Below are 16,897 nucleotides of genomic sequence, written 5' to 3'. Positions count from 1 at the left end.
GAAAATCAACTCGGACTGGCTTGGACCAGAGCTGGGGTGGAAAAGAAAATATATTAGTTCATGTAAAACCAAAAATAAAGTGAATCAGTCTCCAGCATGGCTGGACTGAGTAATGGTCTCTGTGCTCACATTCTCTCCCGCTCTCTCTGTTCTATTTCTGGGGTGTTGGCTACCTTCTTAAGTTCTGGTGTGTAGTTTTTATCACCTATGTTCTTCTTTTTTTTTTTTTAATCATGATTAGCTGGTCTTGCCAGCTGCTTGAATTGGATTGGTCACATCTAGATCATCTATGGTGTCCTTAGACAATTTTTTCCCCTTCATTCAGTTTGTCAATGTCACACTAGCATTTCCAGTTTAACAAAAATAGTAGCAAATAGGTTGGGCACTGGTGGCTCATGCTTGTAGTCCTAGCTACTTAGGAGGCTGAGATCTGAGGATTTAGGTAGGGAGCCAATCCAGGAAGAAACATCTGTGTAGCTCATCTCTCCAAGTTGGAAAGCTGGAAGAGGAGGTGAGGCTCCAGTAGTAGAGTGCCAACCTTAAGCAAAAAAAAAAAAAAAAAAAAAAATGCTAGAGCAAGAGTTCAAGGAGCAAGTTCTTACTTTCCTGAACACGAGTCTGAAAATATACTCGGTCGTCACAATAGCGACAAGGCTTGGGAAGTTACGTCCTGGACGCTCTCTGAATATGCTCTTCTCTTCTGCTGCCTGTGGGGACCTCTTCACCAAGCTCTTTCGCTAGAGTTCCCATCTGGCCACTCTCCCTGCTCCCGGTGTTGTCGTCCTCGTTCTTCAATAAGGCCTTCCACCCTCACGGAGTCTGACCTTCGCCTTGGGCAGGCCTTCCATGTGCCACCCTAGAATTTCAGACCCTAAGTGTTGCTTCTTCTTCTTCTGCTTTTTATTTATTATTATTTTTAAAGCCTCGAGAGGGTGGAAAGCTAATGGGTGCTCATGTTTCCTGCTAGGAAATTTAATTTCCTGTTTCGTTTTGCAGGCAGAGTGTTACCATGTAAGCCAGGGCGCTCTGGAATTCTGCACCTTACCTCTGCCTCTTGTGCATTGGGATTGAAAGTGTGCATCGTCGGAATGGGTCAGATCACTTGTTCAATGAAAGTATAAATGCTCAACTCTCTCTGATACTGTGAAAAGAGGAGACAAAAGAATTAACTCAGTCTTCTCCACTCCAGAAGCCAGAAGAACTAGTTTGCTGTCGAAGAATTAACTGCAGCATATTCAATTTAAAAAACAAAACCCAAAGCTGTCAGGCACTGGTGGCTCACACCTGTAATTGTAGCTGAGGGGGGAATGAAGAGTTGAAGTAAACCCCATTTTCAGGCAGCCCCCGTTTTGTTGTCTGTTTAAACTGTGAGCAAACCCAGGGCAAGCTTATTAGGGCCCAGCTGTCAAGAACTCTAACCGCCTGGGAATGCTTCACTCTAACCGCCCCCAGAGTGCCTCGAACCCTGAGCCCATCAGATTTGTACCCGTGTCCTCATCTTGCTTGCTTGAACACCGAATGGCTGTAACTTTGTTCTTTGCCTTTATAAGCCCTGTGTAATCGCAGCTCGGGGCTCCCTCCTCACCTCCGCTGTGTCGGTGGGTAGGACGAGGCCCGGGGCGTCTTGCCTTGCTTTTGCATTTCAGAACGTCTGAGTCTCGGTGGCCTTCTTGGTCGTTTCGCGACTTGGCATAACATGGCTACTCTGGAGGCTGAGATCTGAGGTTTGCCATTCCAAGCTAGCCTAGGCAGGAAATTCAGTGACACTCTGTCTCCAGTTAACCACCCAGAAGGCGAAGTGGAGACGGAGCTTAAGTGGTAGGGCGCTTGCCTTGAGCCCTAAAGCTCAGGCACGAAGCTCAGGACCAACACGTATACAAAAACTGTTTATTATGTTTTACCGTCCAGCACGTGCCGGTTGACTGTAGTTCTTTTTTGAGTGGCAAAGTTGGAGGTTGAGCCCAGGACCTGGCAAAGGTAAGACACACTCTACCACTCCCCTACCCCCGCCCCCGGTGTGAGTTCTTAGTTGCACAGCACCAGACCTGGTGGTGATCTCAGGGCCAGGGGTGAAGCGTGCAAGGGTTTTTCCAGTTCCAGCCAGCCAGCCACACCGTTTAAGGAGAGAAGTGTTTCCAGGGTGTGTTCTCTGAGACTAGCTTTCTTATCAGCCTGGGTCAAGCTGCAAGTGGAACAAGGACCCTCATCCTGCTCTCTCAGGCTGTTGAGCCATGTTTGTCCTCAGAGTGTTGCAAAGATAACGGATCACTTAAAAGCCATATAGATATATGAAATGAATGGAATAAATGTGCATGAGATTACGTATGTATGGATACACACACATGCTGGCTGGTACTTGAACGCTTGGCCTCGAGCTTCCGCTTGGTGTTTCTGCTCACCATTGGCACCCTACCACGTTAGCCAAGCCTCTGGGGCTAGCGTTTTGCTGATTAATTGGGCATCAGAGTCTGTGAGAATTGTCTTCCCAGGCTGGCTTAGAACCAGGATCCTCAGAACTCAGCCTCCTGAGTAGCGAGGGTTATGGGTAGGAGCCATGAGTCGCCTGCTGAGTCTCATTTTTTTTTTTTTTTAATGAAAGACTTCTAGTAAAGTCCCTCGCTTGCTGAGATGGGCAACGCTCTCCTCCCTTTTGCCACTTCCCTCGGGCCTCACGTCCCTGAGACCCCCTTTCCTTTGGGCTGCTCTCGGCTCCGCTCACTCAGCTCTGGTTCAGTTTCTTCAGTTTGGACCCTGGCAATTTTCCTTTATCTCTGGCAAGATCTACCATGCGGTTAACCCTCCATCTGTCCCGACATCTCCAAGTGCCTGGCAGTAGGAAGAGTCTCCAGGTTGTTTTTATTCATACGCTCGCCTTTGTACTGTGTGGGTGTGCGCGTGTGTGTACGTGTGCGTGCGTGTGCGTGCGTGTACGTGTGCGTGTGTGTGCGCGCGTGTGCGTGCGTACGTGTGCGTGTGCGTGCGTGTGCGCGCGTGTGTACGTGTGTGTACGTGTGCATCTGTGCGTGCGTGCGCGTGCGTGTACGTGTGCGCGTGTGCGTGCGTGCGTGTGCGTGCGTGCGTGTGTGTGCGTGCGTGTGTGCGTGCGTGTATGTGCGTGCGTGTGTGTGCGTGTGTGTGCGCGTGCGTGCGTGTGTGGTTTGAGCTCAAGGCCTGGGCACTGTTCCTTAGCTCTATCCCTCGAGGCTGTCTCCGGGTTTTTGGCGTTCGTTGGAGATGGTCTCCCGTTCGGGCTGCCGTTGAGTGGGGCCCTCAGATCTCCGTCTTCTGAGGATCTGGGATCGCAGGTGTGAGCCGCCGGTGGCCCTGTCGCATGTCTTAGTTGAGTTCCCCAGAAGTCCGTCAGGTGTTCATTCTGTGTGTGTCTGTGTTCCTCTCCCTTCCGCAGCCGGTGACCATGGCCGATCCCGAGGCGGACGAGCCCTCCTCCAGGCCGGGGAGTCCCAGCCCCGAGGGCCCGGGCTCTGAGGACAGAGCTCTGCTGCACCAGAGGCTGGCCGTCAGGGAGCTGCTGGACACAGAGGCCTCCTACCTGCACCGGCTCCGCCTCTGCGCCTCCGACATCCGGAGCCGCCTCCAGCAGGTGCCTGGGGGGGGGGGTCACCGCAGCCTCTCTCTCTGGAAAACCTGGGTTCCCCGTGACACCGCAGACTCCCGCGGGAAGGCTGGATGGGGAGGAAGAGGGCGAAGCGGGACGTGGGACGTCTCCACGTGAGCCCCGGGACTCCAGTTATCGGCATGCAGCGTTCTCCAAGGCGTTCCATGCCTGAGGCTTGGCGGGCCCGTCCACCGAGTGGGAGAGGAATGATGATCTCGGGGAGTTAGGCGAGCTAACCAGCAGTCCTTTCCAGGTTAGGCTAGGTTGAGTACACTGACCTGTGTCCGAATTGTCGCTCTGCAGGGCGGAGCTGTGGGGAAGGTGCCACCGTCCCGGGTTTACATACAGCACTTAAGTTTTGCATGCTTTTCCTCCCAGTGTCAGAGAGAATACATCTCTCTCCAGAAAGTTTCAAGAGGGTGAGCGCTGCAAAGATCCTTTTTAGTTCAACACATTTCACCCTTGACCAATAACTAATAATAGACTTTCAGTTAGTGATCGCACAGTGGGTCCAATACCAAAGCGGACAACGCAGGAACCTTTCAGACCAACTGGGACTTTGCTCTGTAGGCACTAAACAAACGAGTACTTACTCTTACTTGTTTTCAGCAAAAGTGAGGGCACGCGAGCTGGTGTGCTGGCACCCGCACGCCTGCAATGCCGCCCTGCGGCCGGCGCTTCCTCTAGCCCGGGCGTCCGGGGTGTTCGTATTTCCACACTCACGCGTCTACGTGGGCGTCCCACGTCAGTTCTTAAAAAATATGGCCCAGCCGGGCTCCAGGGGCGAGAATGCGGCATCGATCTTTCCAAGACGGTCGCAGGTGCCAAGCGTGTCAGAGCTGGAAGGAGGCCTCCCTCCCCACGGGCAGAGGAAAGCCAACGTGGGCGGCAGACCTGGGCTGAAACCCCAGCTCACCCGCCCCTTCCATGCTGGGCATTCGCCTCGTCTTTCTTTCTTTCTATGGAATAATGAGGATGCCTGATTAGTAGTAGTAGTAATTATTGCTAGAGTGTGTCTGTGTCTGTGTGTGCCAGTCCTGGGGCCTGGGGCACTCAGGATCTGGGCACTGTCTCTGAGTTCTTCTGCTCAAGATTCTGCCACTTGAGTCACGGCCCCACTCCTGGCTTTGCTGGTAGTTGATCGGAGGTAAGAGTCTCATGGGCTTTTCTGCCAGGGCTGACTTTGAACCGCAATCCTCCGAGCTCAGCCTCCTGAGTAGCTGGGATGATGGGCGTGAGCCGCTGGCGCCAGGCGAGTGAATGCCTGCTCTTTAAGATCACGACACCCCGTGTTCTTCCGGGGCAGTCTCCCCAAGAGAGATGGGGCCTTGATGGTGGGGTTCAGGTCCGGTCTCCAAGCCTGGCTAACGAAGCCCCTCTGGCAGAACCCCGCCCCCCCATTCCTGACATGGCTCTGTGTTCCTTCCAGCTGCCGCCGGGGGACCTGAACGTCCTGTTCTCAAACATGGATGAGATTGTCCAGCTGAACAGCCGATTTCTTCACGGGCTCCAGGAGGCGGCGTCTGAGGAAGAGGAGCAAGCGCGCCTCGTCGGTAGGAGCCCGAGCGCTGAGCGCGGTCCTCCCGTTGGAGAACAGTCTCCAGAGCGCTCAGCAAGTGGAGCTCAGGGCGACACAACCCTTCCCAGGCAGCGGGGCACCTTACCGGGTCCCTGCGCACCTCTTCAAGGTCCCTCCCCGCACGGTGCGCTGGAGATTGGGAATGCACAGACTTCCGGGGACACGCAGAGCCCCCTGCTTTGTCCTTGTGGTTAGCCCAAAAGAGGACGGAACACTCACCGGCTTCTCTTTTCCTCCATGGGTTTATGTTCCGGGTGAAGCTATGCAAGGTCCCGCCCGCTCTCTCTGCTCTTCAACCAGCCCCCAAGTCTTGCCGCAAACACTCTTGCCCCTTTCTTATGGCATGGTAATGGCGTTGTAAGAGGTTGTTGAGCCTTAGGTATGACTCTTTAACGCCCCCCAGCCTCTTTTGCCTGTCCTGGGGCTTGAACTCAGGGCCTGAGCACTGTCCCTGGGCTTCTTTTGCTCAAAGCTAACACTCTACCACTTGAGCCACAGCGCCATGAGTGGCCTTTTCTGCTGATGTGGCCCTGAGGAATCGAACCCAGGGTGTCATGCGTGCTAGGCAAGCGTCCTTAATCTTTAAATCCAAAAATCGGAAATGCTCCAAAATTCACAATTTTGAGAACTGACATGATGCCACACATGGAAAATCCCTTACCCAACCTCTCCTACCAGGTCACAGTCAAAACACAGGTGCACTAGGACAGGCCTGGTGACGCAGGTGCACTAGGGCAGGCGTGGTGACGCAGGTGCACTAGGGCAGGCGTGGTGACGCAGGTGCACTAGGCCTGGTGACGCAGGTGCACCAGGGCAGGCGTGGTGACGCAGGTGCACTAGGGCAGGCCTGGTGGCGCAGGTGCACTAGGGCAGGCGTGGTGGCGCAGGTGCACTAGGGCAGGCGTGGTGACGCAGGTGCACTAGGGCAGGCGTGGTGACGCAGGTGCACCAGGGCAGGCGTGGTGACGCAGGTGCAGGCGTGGTGACGCAGGTGCAGGCGTGGTGGCGCAGGTGCACTAGGGCAGGCGTGGTGACGCAGGTGCACTAGGCCTGGTGACGCAGGTGCACCAGGGCAGGCGTGGTGACGCAGGTGCACTAGGCCTGGTGACGCAGGTGCACCAGGGCAGGCGTGGTGACGCAGGTGCACCAGGGCAGGCGTGGTGACGCAGGTGCACTAGGGCAGGCGTGGTGGCGCAGGTGCACTAGGGCAGGCCTGGTGACGCAGGTGCACCAGGGCAGGCCTGGTGACGCAGGTGCACTAGGGCAGGCCTGGTGACTGGTGACGCAGGTGCACTAGGGCAGGCGTGGTGACGCAGGTGCACCAGGGCAGGCGTGGGGACGCAGGTGCACTAGGGCAGGCGTGGTGACGCAGGTGCACTAGGGCAGGCGTGGTGACGCAGGTGCACTAGGGCAGGCGTGGTGGCGCAGGTGCACTAGGGCAGGCCTGGTGACGCAGGTGCACTAGGGCAGGCGTGGTGACGCAGGTGCACTAGGGCAGGCGTGGTGACGCAGGTGCACTGGGGCAGGCGTGGTGACGCAGGTGCACTGGGGCAGGCGTGGTGACGCAGGTGCACTGGGGCAGGCGTGGTGACGCAGGTGCACTGGGGCAGGCGTGGTGACGCAGGTGCACTAGGCCTGGTGACGCAGGTGCACTGGGGCAGGCGTGGTGGCGCAGGTGCACTAGGGCAGGCGTGGTGACGCAGGTGCACTGGGGCAGGCGTGGTGACGCAGGTGCACTAGGGCAGGCGTGGTGACGCAGGTGCACTAGGGCAGGCGTGGTGACGCAGGTGCACTAGGGCAGGCGTGGTGACGCAGGTGCACTAGGGCAGGCGTGGTGGCGCAGGTGCACTAGGGCAGGCCTGGTGACGCAGGTGCACTAGGGCAGGCGTGGTGACGCAGGTGCACTAGGGCAGGCGTGGTGACGCAGGTGCACTGGGGCAGGCGTGGTGGCGCAGGTGCACTAGGGCAGGCGTGGTGGCGCAGGTGCACTAGGGCAGGCGTGGTGACGCAGGTGCACTAGGGCAGGCCTGGTGGCGCAGGTGCACTAGGGCAGGCGTGGGGACGCAGGTGCACCAGGGCAGGCGTGGTGATGCAGGTGCACTAGGGCAGGCCTGGTGACGCAGGTGCACTAGGGCAGGCCTGGTGACTGGTGACGCAGGTGCACTAGGGCAGGCCTGGTGACGCAGGTGCACTAGGGCAGGCATGGTGACGCAGGTGCACTAGGGCAGGCCTGGTGACGCAGGTGCACTAGGGCAGGCGTGGTGGCGCAGGTGCACTAGGGCAGGCGTGGTGACGCAGGTGCACTAGGGCAGGCGTGGTGACGCAGGTGCACTAGGCGTGGTGACGCAGGTGCACTAGGGCAGGCGTGGTGGCGCAGGTGCACTAGGGCAGGCCTGGTGGCGCAGGTGCACTAGGGCAGGTGTGGTGGCGCAGGTGCACTAGGGCAGGCCTGGTGGCGCAGGTGCACTAGGGCAGGCCTGGTGGCGCAGGTGCACTAGGGCAGGCGTGGTGACACAGGTGCACTAGGACAGGCCTGGTGGCGCGTGCCTGCAATCCCAGTCGCTCAAGCAGAGGTGTGAGGTTTGCAGTCCCAAGTCTGGCCTGGACAGAGTGTAGGACTTACCTCGAACACGAACCAAGAAGCGGAGTGATTAAGGGGAATGGCTCAAGTATTAGGGCTCCCACCTCACGAGTGGGAGGTCCCAAATTCACTCCCCAATACTACCGAAAAACCACACCACACCCACAGGGCCCCGTGACCACGGTATAAAACCACCTGCCAGCCGTGACTCCGTGACGCACGAATGGCATCTGGGTTTAGTTTTGGGGTCCTACCCTCGAGCTGTCTTCTTATGGATGTAAATATTCCACAGTCGGAGTGGAGAGGCGTGCCCGCGCCGAGTGTGCTCTGCAGGTGTAATCAGCCTGTGCACACGCACCCCCGGGGTGTGTCCGCGCCGTTCTCCCGCCCCAGCCTTGGAAGCGGGTGGGAAGCAAGCGTGGGCAGGTCCGGTGACGCGTCCCGAGTGACAAGCCAGAGGAGCCCGGCGGTGTCACCGCCGCCGGCGTGCTCCACGCGGGGGGGGGGGGGGGACACGCGGACGCGGCCTCGCTGACCCCTCCGCCCGCCCGCAGGCCACTTGTTCCTGGACTTCCAGGAGGAGCTCGAGCGCGTCTACAAGGTGTACTGCGCCGGCTATGAGAAGGCCCTGCTGCTGCTGCAGGAGTACCGGGAGGAGCCGGAGCTGCACCGGGAGATCCAGCGCATCATCGAGGCGGTGGCGTGAGTGGCAGCCACACGGAACCCCTGCTCCCGCCCCACCGGCCCCGGGGCGGCGCCCGCCGAGGAGCGCGGCGGCCTGCGTACCTGTGTTAGTCAGGATAGGTCCTGCCGTGCCGGGAGACAAGCAGCTCCCGAAGCGCGGCGGTTTCTCCCTCCCTTGCGCCGCGCAGCGGGCTTCCCCCTTCGCTTTCCTCACGTGGGAGCCATTGGCAGGGCAGGCCGTCCTACCGCGGGTCCAGAGGCAGGAATGCTGAGGGCGCGGCGCCAGGCTGCTGTTGGAAGGGCTGGGGTGGGGGGGGGCAGGCGTGTGTCCCTCCCGAGCGACAGAGGACCGACGTCCTACCGCACGGCCGGGGCCGGGGGTGGCCCTCACCGCCTAGAGCCGCGCACACGCGAGGGGCACCCGTGTCCACCGGGCACTGGGGCTTGAACTCGGGGTTTCTGCGCGCTCAGCCTGCTTGCAGGGCGGGGTCCTCCCACTCGAGCCTTGTCTCTGGCCGGGCCTCGTGCTGGTTGTTTTAGAGAGGGAGCCTCGTGGCCTTTCTGCCTGTCCCGGCTTCCCGCTGCCGCCCTCCCGACCTCAGGTTTCTGAGTAGCTGGGAATATGGCTGCCAGTACCCGAAGGGAACACACTCTGCTATGGTAAATTTTGAATGAACAGAAGACCCGTAAGAACTGTAAAACATGAACAGTTATACGGCAAGATTAGGCCCCGTCTGCCATCCTAGCCACTCAGGAGACTGCGATCGGAGGATCACTGTTTCAAGCCAGTGCGACACTTATCTCCAATCAACCACCAAAAAAATTGGAAATGGAGCTGTGGCTCTAGTGGTAGAGTGCTTGCCTTGAGCCAAAAGCTCTAGGACACCGCTCAGGCCTTAAATCCAAGCCCCAGGAATAAAAAAAGAAATCTTTTCATTCTTGTTTCTTCAGCCATCCAGTAACCACTGCCAAGGTTACCATCTCTTTTGTGTCTTTGTGAAGTTCCTTTTTGCATGCTCAGTCAATTACAAATTGTCTTCTTATTATCCAGACTTTCAAATGAAAGCTTGTTTTGTTTTTGTTGGACTTGAAGCTCGAACTCAGGGCCTGGGCACATTTTTGCTCAAGGCTAGCACTCTACTATTTGGAGCCACAGCTCCATTTCTGGCTTTGGGGCGGTTAATTGGAAAGAATCTATTGGCCTTTCCTGCCTGGGCAGACTTAGCGCCGCCATCCACAGATCTCAGCATCCTGGGTAGCTACGGTGATAGCCACCAGCACCTGGATGTATTTTTTTTTTTTTTTTGGCCTGTCCTGGGGCTTGAACTCAGGGCCAGGGTGCTGTCCCTGAGCTTCTTTGGCTCCAGGCTAGTGCTCTACTACTGGAGCCACAGCGCCTTCTGGCCTTTTCTGGGTAGTTTATTAGAGATAAGAGTCTCATGGACTTTGCTACCTGGGCTGGCTTCAGCCTCCTGAGTAGCTAGGATTACAGGTGTGGGCCACCAGCCCCTGGCTTGATTTATTTAGCTGCTGTCTGTGCAGGGAGATTTGGTTTGTTTTCCCTTTCCTGTTATTACAGCCAGTGTTACAATGGCTATTTATAAAAGTCAGGAATATAATGAACATCGTGACTCTGGTGCAAGTGTATCCGCAAAGTATGCCTCCAGAAGTGAAATTGCTAGGTCACGGGAAACGTGTGCTGACGATATTGATAAGGGCAAAGGCCGCCAGTTTACCTTCTTGTCACCGCAGAGGCCAAGCCTATTTTCCAAGCCTCGCTTGCACAGTGTGCTGTAAAATTTGCAATATTTGTTCAGGGGTAGGTAAACAATGGGAGAGTAGATCTTAGTATGTTCTTTTTCCTCCCTTCCTTCCTTTCTCCCTCCCTCCCTTCTTTCTTTCCTTCCTTCCTTCTCTTTCTCCTTCTCCTCCTCCTTCCCCCCCGCCCCCGCCTCTGTTGTGGGGCTTGAACTCAGGCCTGGGCGCTGTCCCTGAGCTCTTTTGCTCAAGGCTAGTGCCCTACCACTTTAAGCCAAAGCACCACTTCCAGTTCTCTGGTGGTTAATTGGCGATGAGACTCTTAGGGAGGTTCCTGCCCGGGCTGGCTTTGACCTGTGATCCTCAGATCTCAGGTTCTTGAGTAGCTAGGATTACAGGCATGAGCCACCGGTGCCCGGCTTGGGGTGACATTCTCGCAGATGGTCCGAGTCTTCTGTGTAAGAGGGAGTGTCTGGGTCATTTCCAGGGTGGAGCTATGGGAATGCGAAGAGTCTAAAGGTCACATGCGTATTTGGGTTCTTGGAGTTGCAGTGCATTTCGAGGCCCTTTTCCATGCTGTGTGTATTCAGAGGGTCACGTGACACCGGGCAGCCCGGCTCGGCTCCCTGCCCACCAAGCACCTGCTGCTTTCAAAATGCTCTCCATGAGGAGATGTACTCTAAAGCTGTGCCAGGAATGACATTCTTCCTGTCAGCATGACTGTTGAGTTCCTTCCTTCTGGAACACTGAGTCATTTTGACTTCCTTGAGCCTGGCCGACTAGGAACATAACAAACGGTTCTTGCTCGGCTCTCTCGGTAGCCATAGCACCTCTAATTTGATTCTTTGCAATTCCCAAACCCATGCTGGCCAGCCTTTCCTTGGGTAGGTGAGTGGGCTGGGCGGAGTGTTCAGTTAGCTTGGCTTCTTTATTTTATTTTTGGTGCAGGTCCTGGGCACTACCACTGAGCTTTTTTACTCAACTCTGGGCTCTACCACTTGAGCCACAGTGCCACGTCCAGCTTTCCGTTGGTTAACTGGAGATAAGAGTCCCATGAACTTTCCTGCCGGGGCTGGCTTCGGGCCTCCACCCTCAGATCTCAGCCTCCCGAGTAGCTAGCCCTCCAGGCATGGGCCGCCAGCACCCAGCCCCTCTTAGAACCACGGGGAGCAAAACTTGCCTTGGCAGCAGGCAGGAAGCTCTGCTGTAGGTAGGATCTCCCCCACGGACAGACGGACAGATGGACAGAGGAGCCCTGGGAGACGTGGGTTGGCCCGGGAACCTGTGCTTCCAGAACGGTGACTGAGGCAGCAGGGTTGGAGAAGGCGAATTATGTTTGTGTTACTTTTATAAGTAGGGCTGGGGGCATGGCTCAAGTGGTAGAGTACCTGCCTGGCAAGTAAAAGGCCGCGTTCATACCCCAGTGACATGTGTACACGCGTATATGTATGTGTGATATGTGTGTCTATACATACATATATGTACATACATAGATTTAATTGACATATGCTTTGTTTTTTTTTTGTTTTTTTTTTGCTAGTCCTGGGGTTTGAAGAGCCTGAGCGCTGTCCCTGGCTTCTTTTTTGCTCAAGGCTAGCACTCTGCCACTTGAGCCACAGTGCCACTTCTGGTTTTTTCTCTGCACGTGGCACTGAAGAGTCAAACCCAGGTCTTCATGCGTGCTAGGCAAGCACTCTACCACTAAGCCACATTCCCAGCCCCGGTATGCTTGTTTTAAAAAAGAAAATTCAAATCCTAAGTGTATAAGATGAAAAGTAAGAGTGCATTGGAGACCAGGGAGCCTGGTCTCGTTTCTGCCTTGTTGTTATTATTATTATTTGTAGTGTCAGGGTTTGGGCTCAGCGCATCGGGCCCGCAGGGTCAGCGTTCTTCCGCCAGCGCCGCATCTCCGCTCCGCTTGGCTGTGGTTAGTTGTTGGATGGGCCAGGCCACCTTGGCTCGCCGTCCTCTGTCCTGTGGCCCCCGGGGTCGCGGGGCTCACCGGCGCGCAGCGCCCCACGCAGCGCCTCAGGTGAGATCGCGGGGGACGGGAGCGCCTCTCCGTCAGTCTCACCCGGAGCCCACGCGCCCCAGTCTCTGTGCCACCACGGGTGAGCACCCCCACCCCCCCGTGGTATCCGCGGCTCCAGGAGTTAGTGTTCCCGTCCAGGCGTGCACAGGCAGGTGAGGACAGTTCCTTCCCATGCTGCTCTAACGCTCGCTTAATCGTCGTCACGGATATCCTTCCCAATGGCGTACTGCGTTCGCTTGTGGCTGCAGACTGCCCTCCGAGACAGCGCCCAGCCCCGGCTCTCTTGACCGTTGTCCTACTGGTGGATGTTGGCTTTCCTTCCAGTGACCTGTTTTGCAATCGTCAGGAGAGTTGCTGAGAAACTCCTACCCTCTGTCCTCGTTCACTGGAGCCGGTGTTTCTGGGGAAGAAGAGACGCGGGTTGGGGTGAATGGAGGGAAGGACTTGTGCATTCATAAGCTGCTCAAAGACTCCCCAAGATCTCACCAAGTGATCCCCCCCTGCCAAGGTATCCTGTTACCCCCCCCCCCCGCATACCAGCTCTGCATGTGGCTTTCTGTGCCCGAGGGGCCATGTAAGGTCCCCCCCCGCCCCGCCTGTGTTCTGGGGAGGCCAGTGGACAGTGTGAAAGCCTTGGGGAGTCTCCTTGGTGGGGCACTCATGGACAGGTGAGGGCCTGTGAGTTTTCCAGAAGCCCCCTGGGGTGTCTTGCAGTGCCCCGGGCCCCAGGGGCTCTGGAGCGCGGGCATCGGCCCCCGCCCGCCTCTGCGGTGCTCTTAGCCCCGGGCCTCCTTTTTCTAATAAAACCGCGAAGCCTGAGGAGAAATGGAATACTGTAATGGGCATTCACGCCCACCGCCTAAAAGGAGCAGGAGTCAACACCTTGGTGTTAGTTACGTCGTGTGTGTGTGTGTGTGTGTGTGTGTGTGTGTGTGTGGTAACTTGAACACAGGGCTTATACTCTTACTTGGCTTTATTTATTAATTGAACACAAATTTTTTGACAAGGTATTGTGAAAAAAGGGTACAGTTACATAGTAGGGCAGTGTGTACATTTCTTGTGATGTCTTACGCCTTGTTTTTCTATCCCTTCTCTAGGTCAGGTAGACATATATACAATACACAATGTACCGAGAACATATACAGTAGCCACGTGTCCATGCCCAAGAAAGTTCGCCTAGGGCTTTAAATGTAATGTCGATATTAGACAATATGTCGACAGCAGTCTTATATGAACGCACATACATAGCTTTTGAGCTGTTGTATTCCTCTGAGAGGTCAATTTTTGACCTTTATATGTTGAGTAATTGTTTGGTTTTAGTTACATACTGTTGGGTCACTGCCCCAATCCTGTGGGAAATACTATTTGACAAGCAGTTTTTGGTTTCACAGACCTGGTCTCTACTGTCTCTCTGTCTCCCTTTGTTAACAGTCATATATCAGGGAGATCATGCCCCTTTGTTTTCTGTGTTCTAGGCTTGTCTCACTCAACATTATTTGTTCGAGTTCTGACCATTTCCCTGCGAATTACAATATTTCACCATTCCTAATCGCTATGTAGTATTCCATTGTGTATAAGTACCATATTTTTGGATCCATTCGTCTGTGGAGGGGCATCTGGGTTGTTTCCATATTTTGGCTATTGTGAATTGTGCCGTGATAATCATGGAAGAAGTACAAATGTCTTTTTGATATCTTGGATTTTGCTGTTTAGGATAGATGCCTAGGAGTGGTATGGCTGGGTCATAGGGTAGGTCTATATTGAGCTTGTTGAGAAACCTCCATACTGCTCTCCAAAGTGGTTGTACTAATTTGCACTCCCAACTTGGCCTTTTCTGCTTAAGGCTGCTACTCTATCACTTGAGCCGCGTCTCCTGCCTTTCGCGGGTTCATTTGAGACTCAAGTCGGCGTCTGGATCTGCCCCCGTTGGCTTAACCTCTTGAGTCGCTAGGATTACAGGCGTGAAACGTCTGTTTTATAAGGAAGTGATGGCTGTTGTCTCTACATAAATACATCTCTGAAATGTCTGTCCCTGTGATTTGGTTTGGTACGCGTGGGTCCTGGAGCTTGAACGCAGGGCCGGGACACGGTCCCTGAGCTGCTTTTTTTGCTCAAGGCCAGCTCTCCGCCAGTTGAGCCCCAGCGCCCCTTCTGGCCTTTTCCGTGGGCAGTGGGGGATAGTCTCACGGACTTTTCAAACGGTGATCCTCCTATCTCAGCCTCCTGAGTAGCGAGGATTACAGACGTCGCCCACCAGGGCCTGGTACCCGCCCCCCCCCCCCCCCCCGAGTTCTTTATTAAGTGAAACCTGAGGCTGCCCAGCCAGGAGTGGAGCTAGCCAGAGAGCAGTTGAAGAGGTTGGGGCCTTGGAGCTGGGTGCTGGAGAGGCGCGGGTGGCTTAGGTTGGATTGAGGCCGGGGAGACGGGGGAGGAGGGGACGGAGGGGCCTGGCGGGGGAAGCCGAGAGGGTTGTGGAGAGACGGAGCCCGGGCGTCTCTGGGCCGGAGGGAGGGAGGGCGCGCGTGAGGCAGAGGGCGCGGTCCGCCACGTCCGCGGCTGCCCGGTCTGTGCGCTTAGGTAGAGGATGGAGCAGCCCAGCCCGGGAAGCGAGGCCGGCGCGTCCCCCCCCCCCCCCGCCCCGATGCCCCGGAGGCCCCCCTCGACCTGCCTGACACCCGCCTTCCTCCTCAGGCCGCAAGCCGGCCCCTCAGGCCTCAGCTTCTTCCTGGTGAGCCCCGTGCAGAGGATCACCAAGTACCCGCTGCTGCTGCACAAGATCCTGGAGAACACGCGCCCCGACGCCGCCGCCCGCCCCGTCCTGCGGAGGGCCGCGGCCGCGCTCGAGGAGGTCAACGCCAACGTCAACGAGCACAAGATGCGCCAGGAACTGGGTGAGGGCGGGGGGGGGCGGCAGCGCACCTCACACTGGCCTGGGGGGGGGGGTGGCAGCGCAGCTCTCACACTGGCCTGGGGGGGGACGGACGGCAGTGTTGCCAGAGGTCATGCGCAGATCAGGAAACCGAGGCCCCGTCCAGCCGCAGGAGGCGCCCGGCCCTCCCGAAGGGGGGGAGCCCACCCCCAGCTGTGGCGGGGACGCCCGCCCTCCCGGCCCGGCCCCGGGTCACCTGCGCCCCCTTCTCGTCCCCGCAGCCTCCAGGTACACCAAGGTGGAGCAGCTGAGTCTGCGGGAGCGGCTGGCGCGGATCAACACCCACACCCTGTCCAAGAAGACCACCCGGCTGAGCCAGCTGCTGCGGCAGGGCGCGGGGCTGGCGCCCAGGGTGAGGGCGGCGGGGGGGGGGGGGGGTGGGGGGTGGGGGGGGGTGGGGCGGGCCCCAGGGTGAGGGCGGCCGGGCGCGGGGCTGGCGCCCAGGGTGAGGGCGGCCGGGGGGGGGGGGGCGGGGGGCCGGGCCCCAGGGTGAGGGCGGCCGGGGGGCGGGGCCCCAGGGTGAGGGCGGCCGGGGGCGGGGCCGGGCCCCAGGGTGAGGGCGGCCGGGCGCGGGGGCCGGGCCCCAGGGTGAGGGCGGCCGGGGGCGGGGCCCCAGGGTGAGGGCGGCCGGGGGCGGGGCCGGGCCCCAGGGTGAGGGCGGCCGGGGGCGGGGCCGGGCCCCAGGGTGAGGGCGGCCGGGGGCGGGGCCCCAGGGTGAGGGCGGCCGGGGGCGGGGCCGGGCCCCAGGGTGAGGGCGGCCGGGGGCGGGGCCCCAGGGTGAGGGCGGCCGGGCGCGGGGCCGGGCCCCAGGGTGAGGGCGGCCGGGGGCGGGGCCCCAGGGTGAGGGCGGCCGGGGGCGGGGCCGGGCCCCAGGGTGAGGGCGGCCGGGGGGCGGGGCCCCAGGGTGAGGGCGGCCGGGGGCGGGGCCGGGCCCCAGGGTGAGGGCGGCCGGGGGCGGGGCCGGGCCCCAGGGTGAGGGCGGCCGGGGGCGGGGCCGGGCCCCAGGGTGAGGGCGGCCGGGGGCGGGGCCGGGGGCGGGGCCCCAGGGTGAGGGCGGCCGGGGGCGGGGCCGGGGGCGGGGCCTCCAGGGTGAGGGCGGCCGGGGGCGGGGCCTGGGGGCGGGGCCCCAGGGTGAGGGCGGCCGGGGGCGGGGCCGGGGGCGGGGCCTCCAGGGTGAGGGCGGCCGGGGGCGGGGCCTGGGGGCGGGGCCCCAGGGTGAGGGCGGCCGGGGGCGGGGCCGGGGGCGGGGCCTCCAGGGTGAGGGCGGCCGGGGGCGGGGCCTGGGGGCGGGGCCCCAGGGTGAGGGCGGCCGGGGGCGGGGCCTGGGGGCGGGGCCCCAGGGTGAGGGCGGCCGGGGGCGGGGCCCGCCGTCCACGCCGTGCCGACCCGTCGCGCTGCCCCCTCGCCTCGCCTCCGAGGGCCGGGTTAGGCCGCGCGCCGCCGGGCCTGGCTCACCCCGCGCACTGCCCCGCCGGGCGCCCGGGTGGAGCGCGGTCCTCGACGGCGCGCGGGGCGGTGGGAGCCGGCGGCCGCGGCCCTCACCCCCGGCGTGACTTCCAGACGGAGGACCCGGAGTTTGACGAGGTGGAGGAGCGGTTCCAGCGCGTGGCCCTCTGCGTGACCGAGCTGAAGGACAACATGGCCGCCTACATGGATAACCTGGAGGTGAGGGCGGATCTGGACGGGCAGAGCCCCGGCCCCAGCGGCCCGCGGGGACC

At 59.3% G+C, this 16,897-nt stretch overlaps 1 protein-coding gene across 1 annotated transcript in view; it reads left to right on the top strand.

Annotated features, from left to right (window-relative positions):
- The first annotated feature begins 3,413 nt into the window (after positions 1 to 3,413).
- Arhgef37 (Rho guanine nucleotide exchange factor 37) overlaps positions 3,414 to 16,897 on the top strand; it is a 19,759-nt gene continuing 6,275 nt past the window's right edge. The window contains exons 1-6 of the mRNA XM_048331626.1: positions 3,414 to 3,601; positions 5,046 to 5,169; positions 8,331 to 8,478; positions 14,942 to 15,141; positions 15,401 to 15,531; positions 16,740 to 16,844. Of these exons, the coding sequence (XP_048187583.1) occupies positions 3,416 to 3,601; positions 5,046 to 5,169; positions 8,331 to 8,478; positions 14,942 to 15,141; positions 15,401 to 15,531; positions 16,740 to 16,844 (894 nt within the window). The 5' untranslated portion in view covers positions 3,414 to 3,415. The remainder of the gene's footprint in view (positions 3,602 to 5,045; positions 5,170 to 8,330; positions 8,479 to 14,941; positions 15,142 to 15,400; positions 15,532 to 16,739; positions 16,845 to 16,897) is intronic.

The sequence above is a fragment of the Perognathus longimembris genome, chromosome 22 (genome assembly GCF_023159225.1).
Source record: "Perognathus longimembris pacificus isolate PPM17 chromosome 22, ASM2315922v1, whole genome shotgun sequence".
Classification (NCBI taxonomy): domain Eukaryota; kingdom Metazoa; phylum Chordata; class Mammalia; order Rodentia; family Heteromyidae; genus Perognathus; species Perognathus longimembris.
This window is presented reverse-complemented; position numbering and strand designations above follow the sequence as displayed.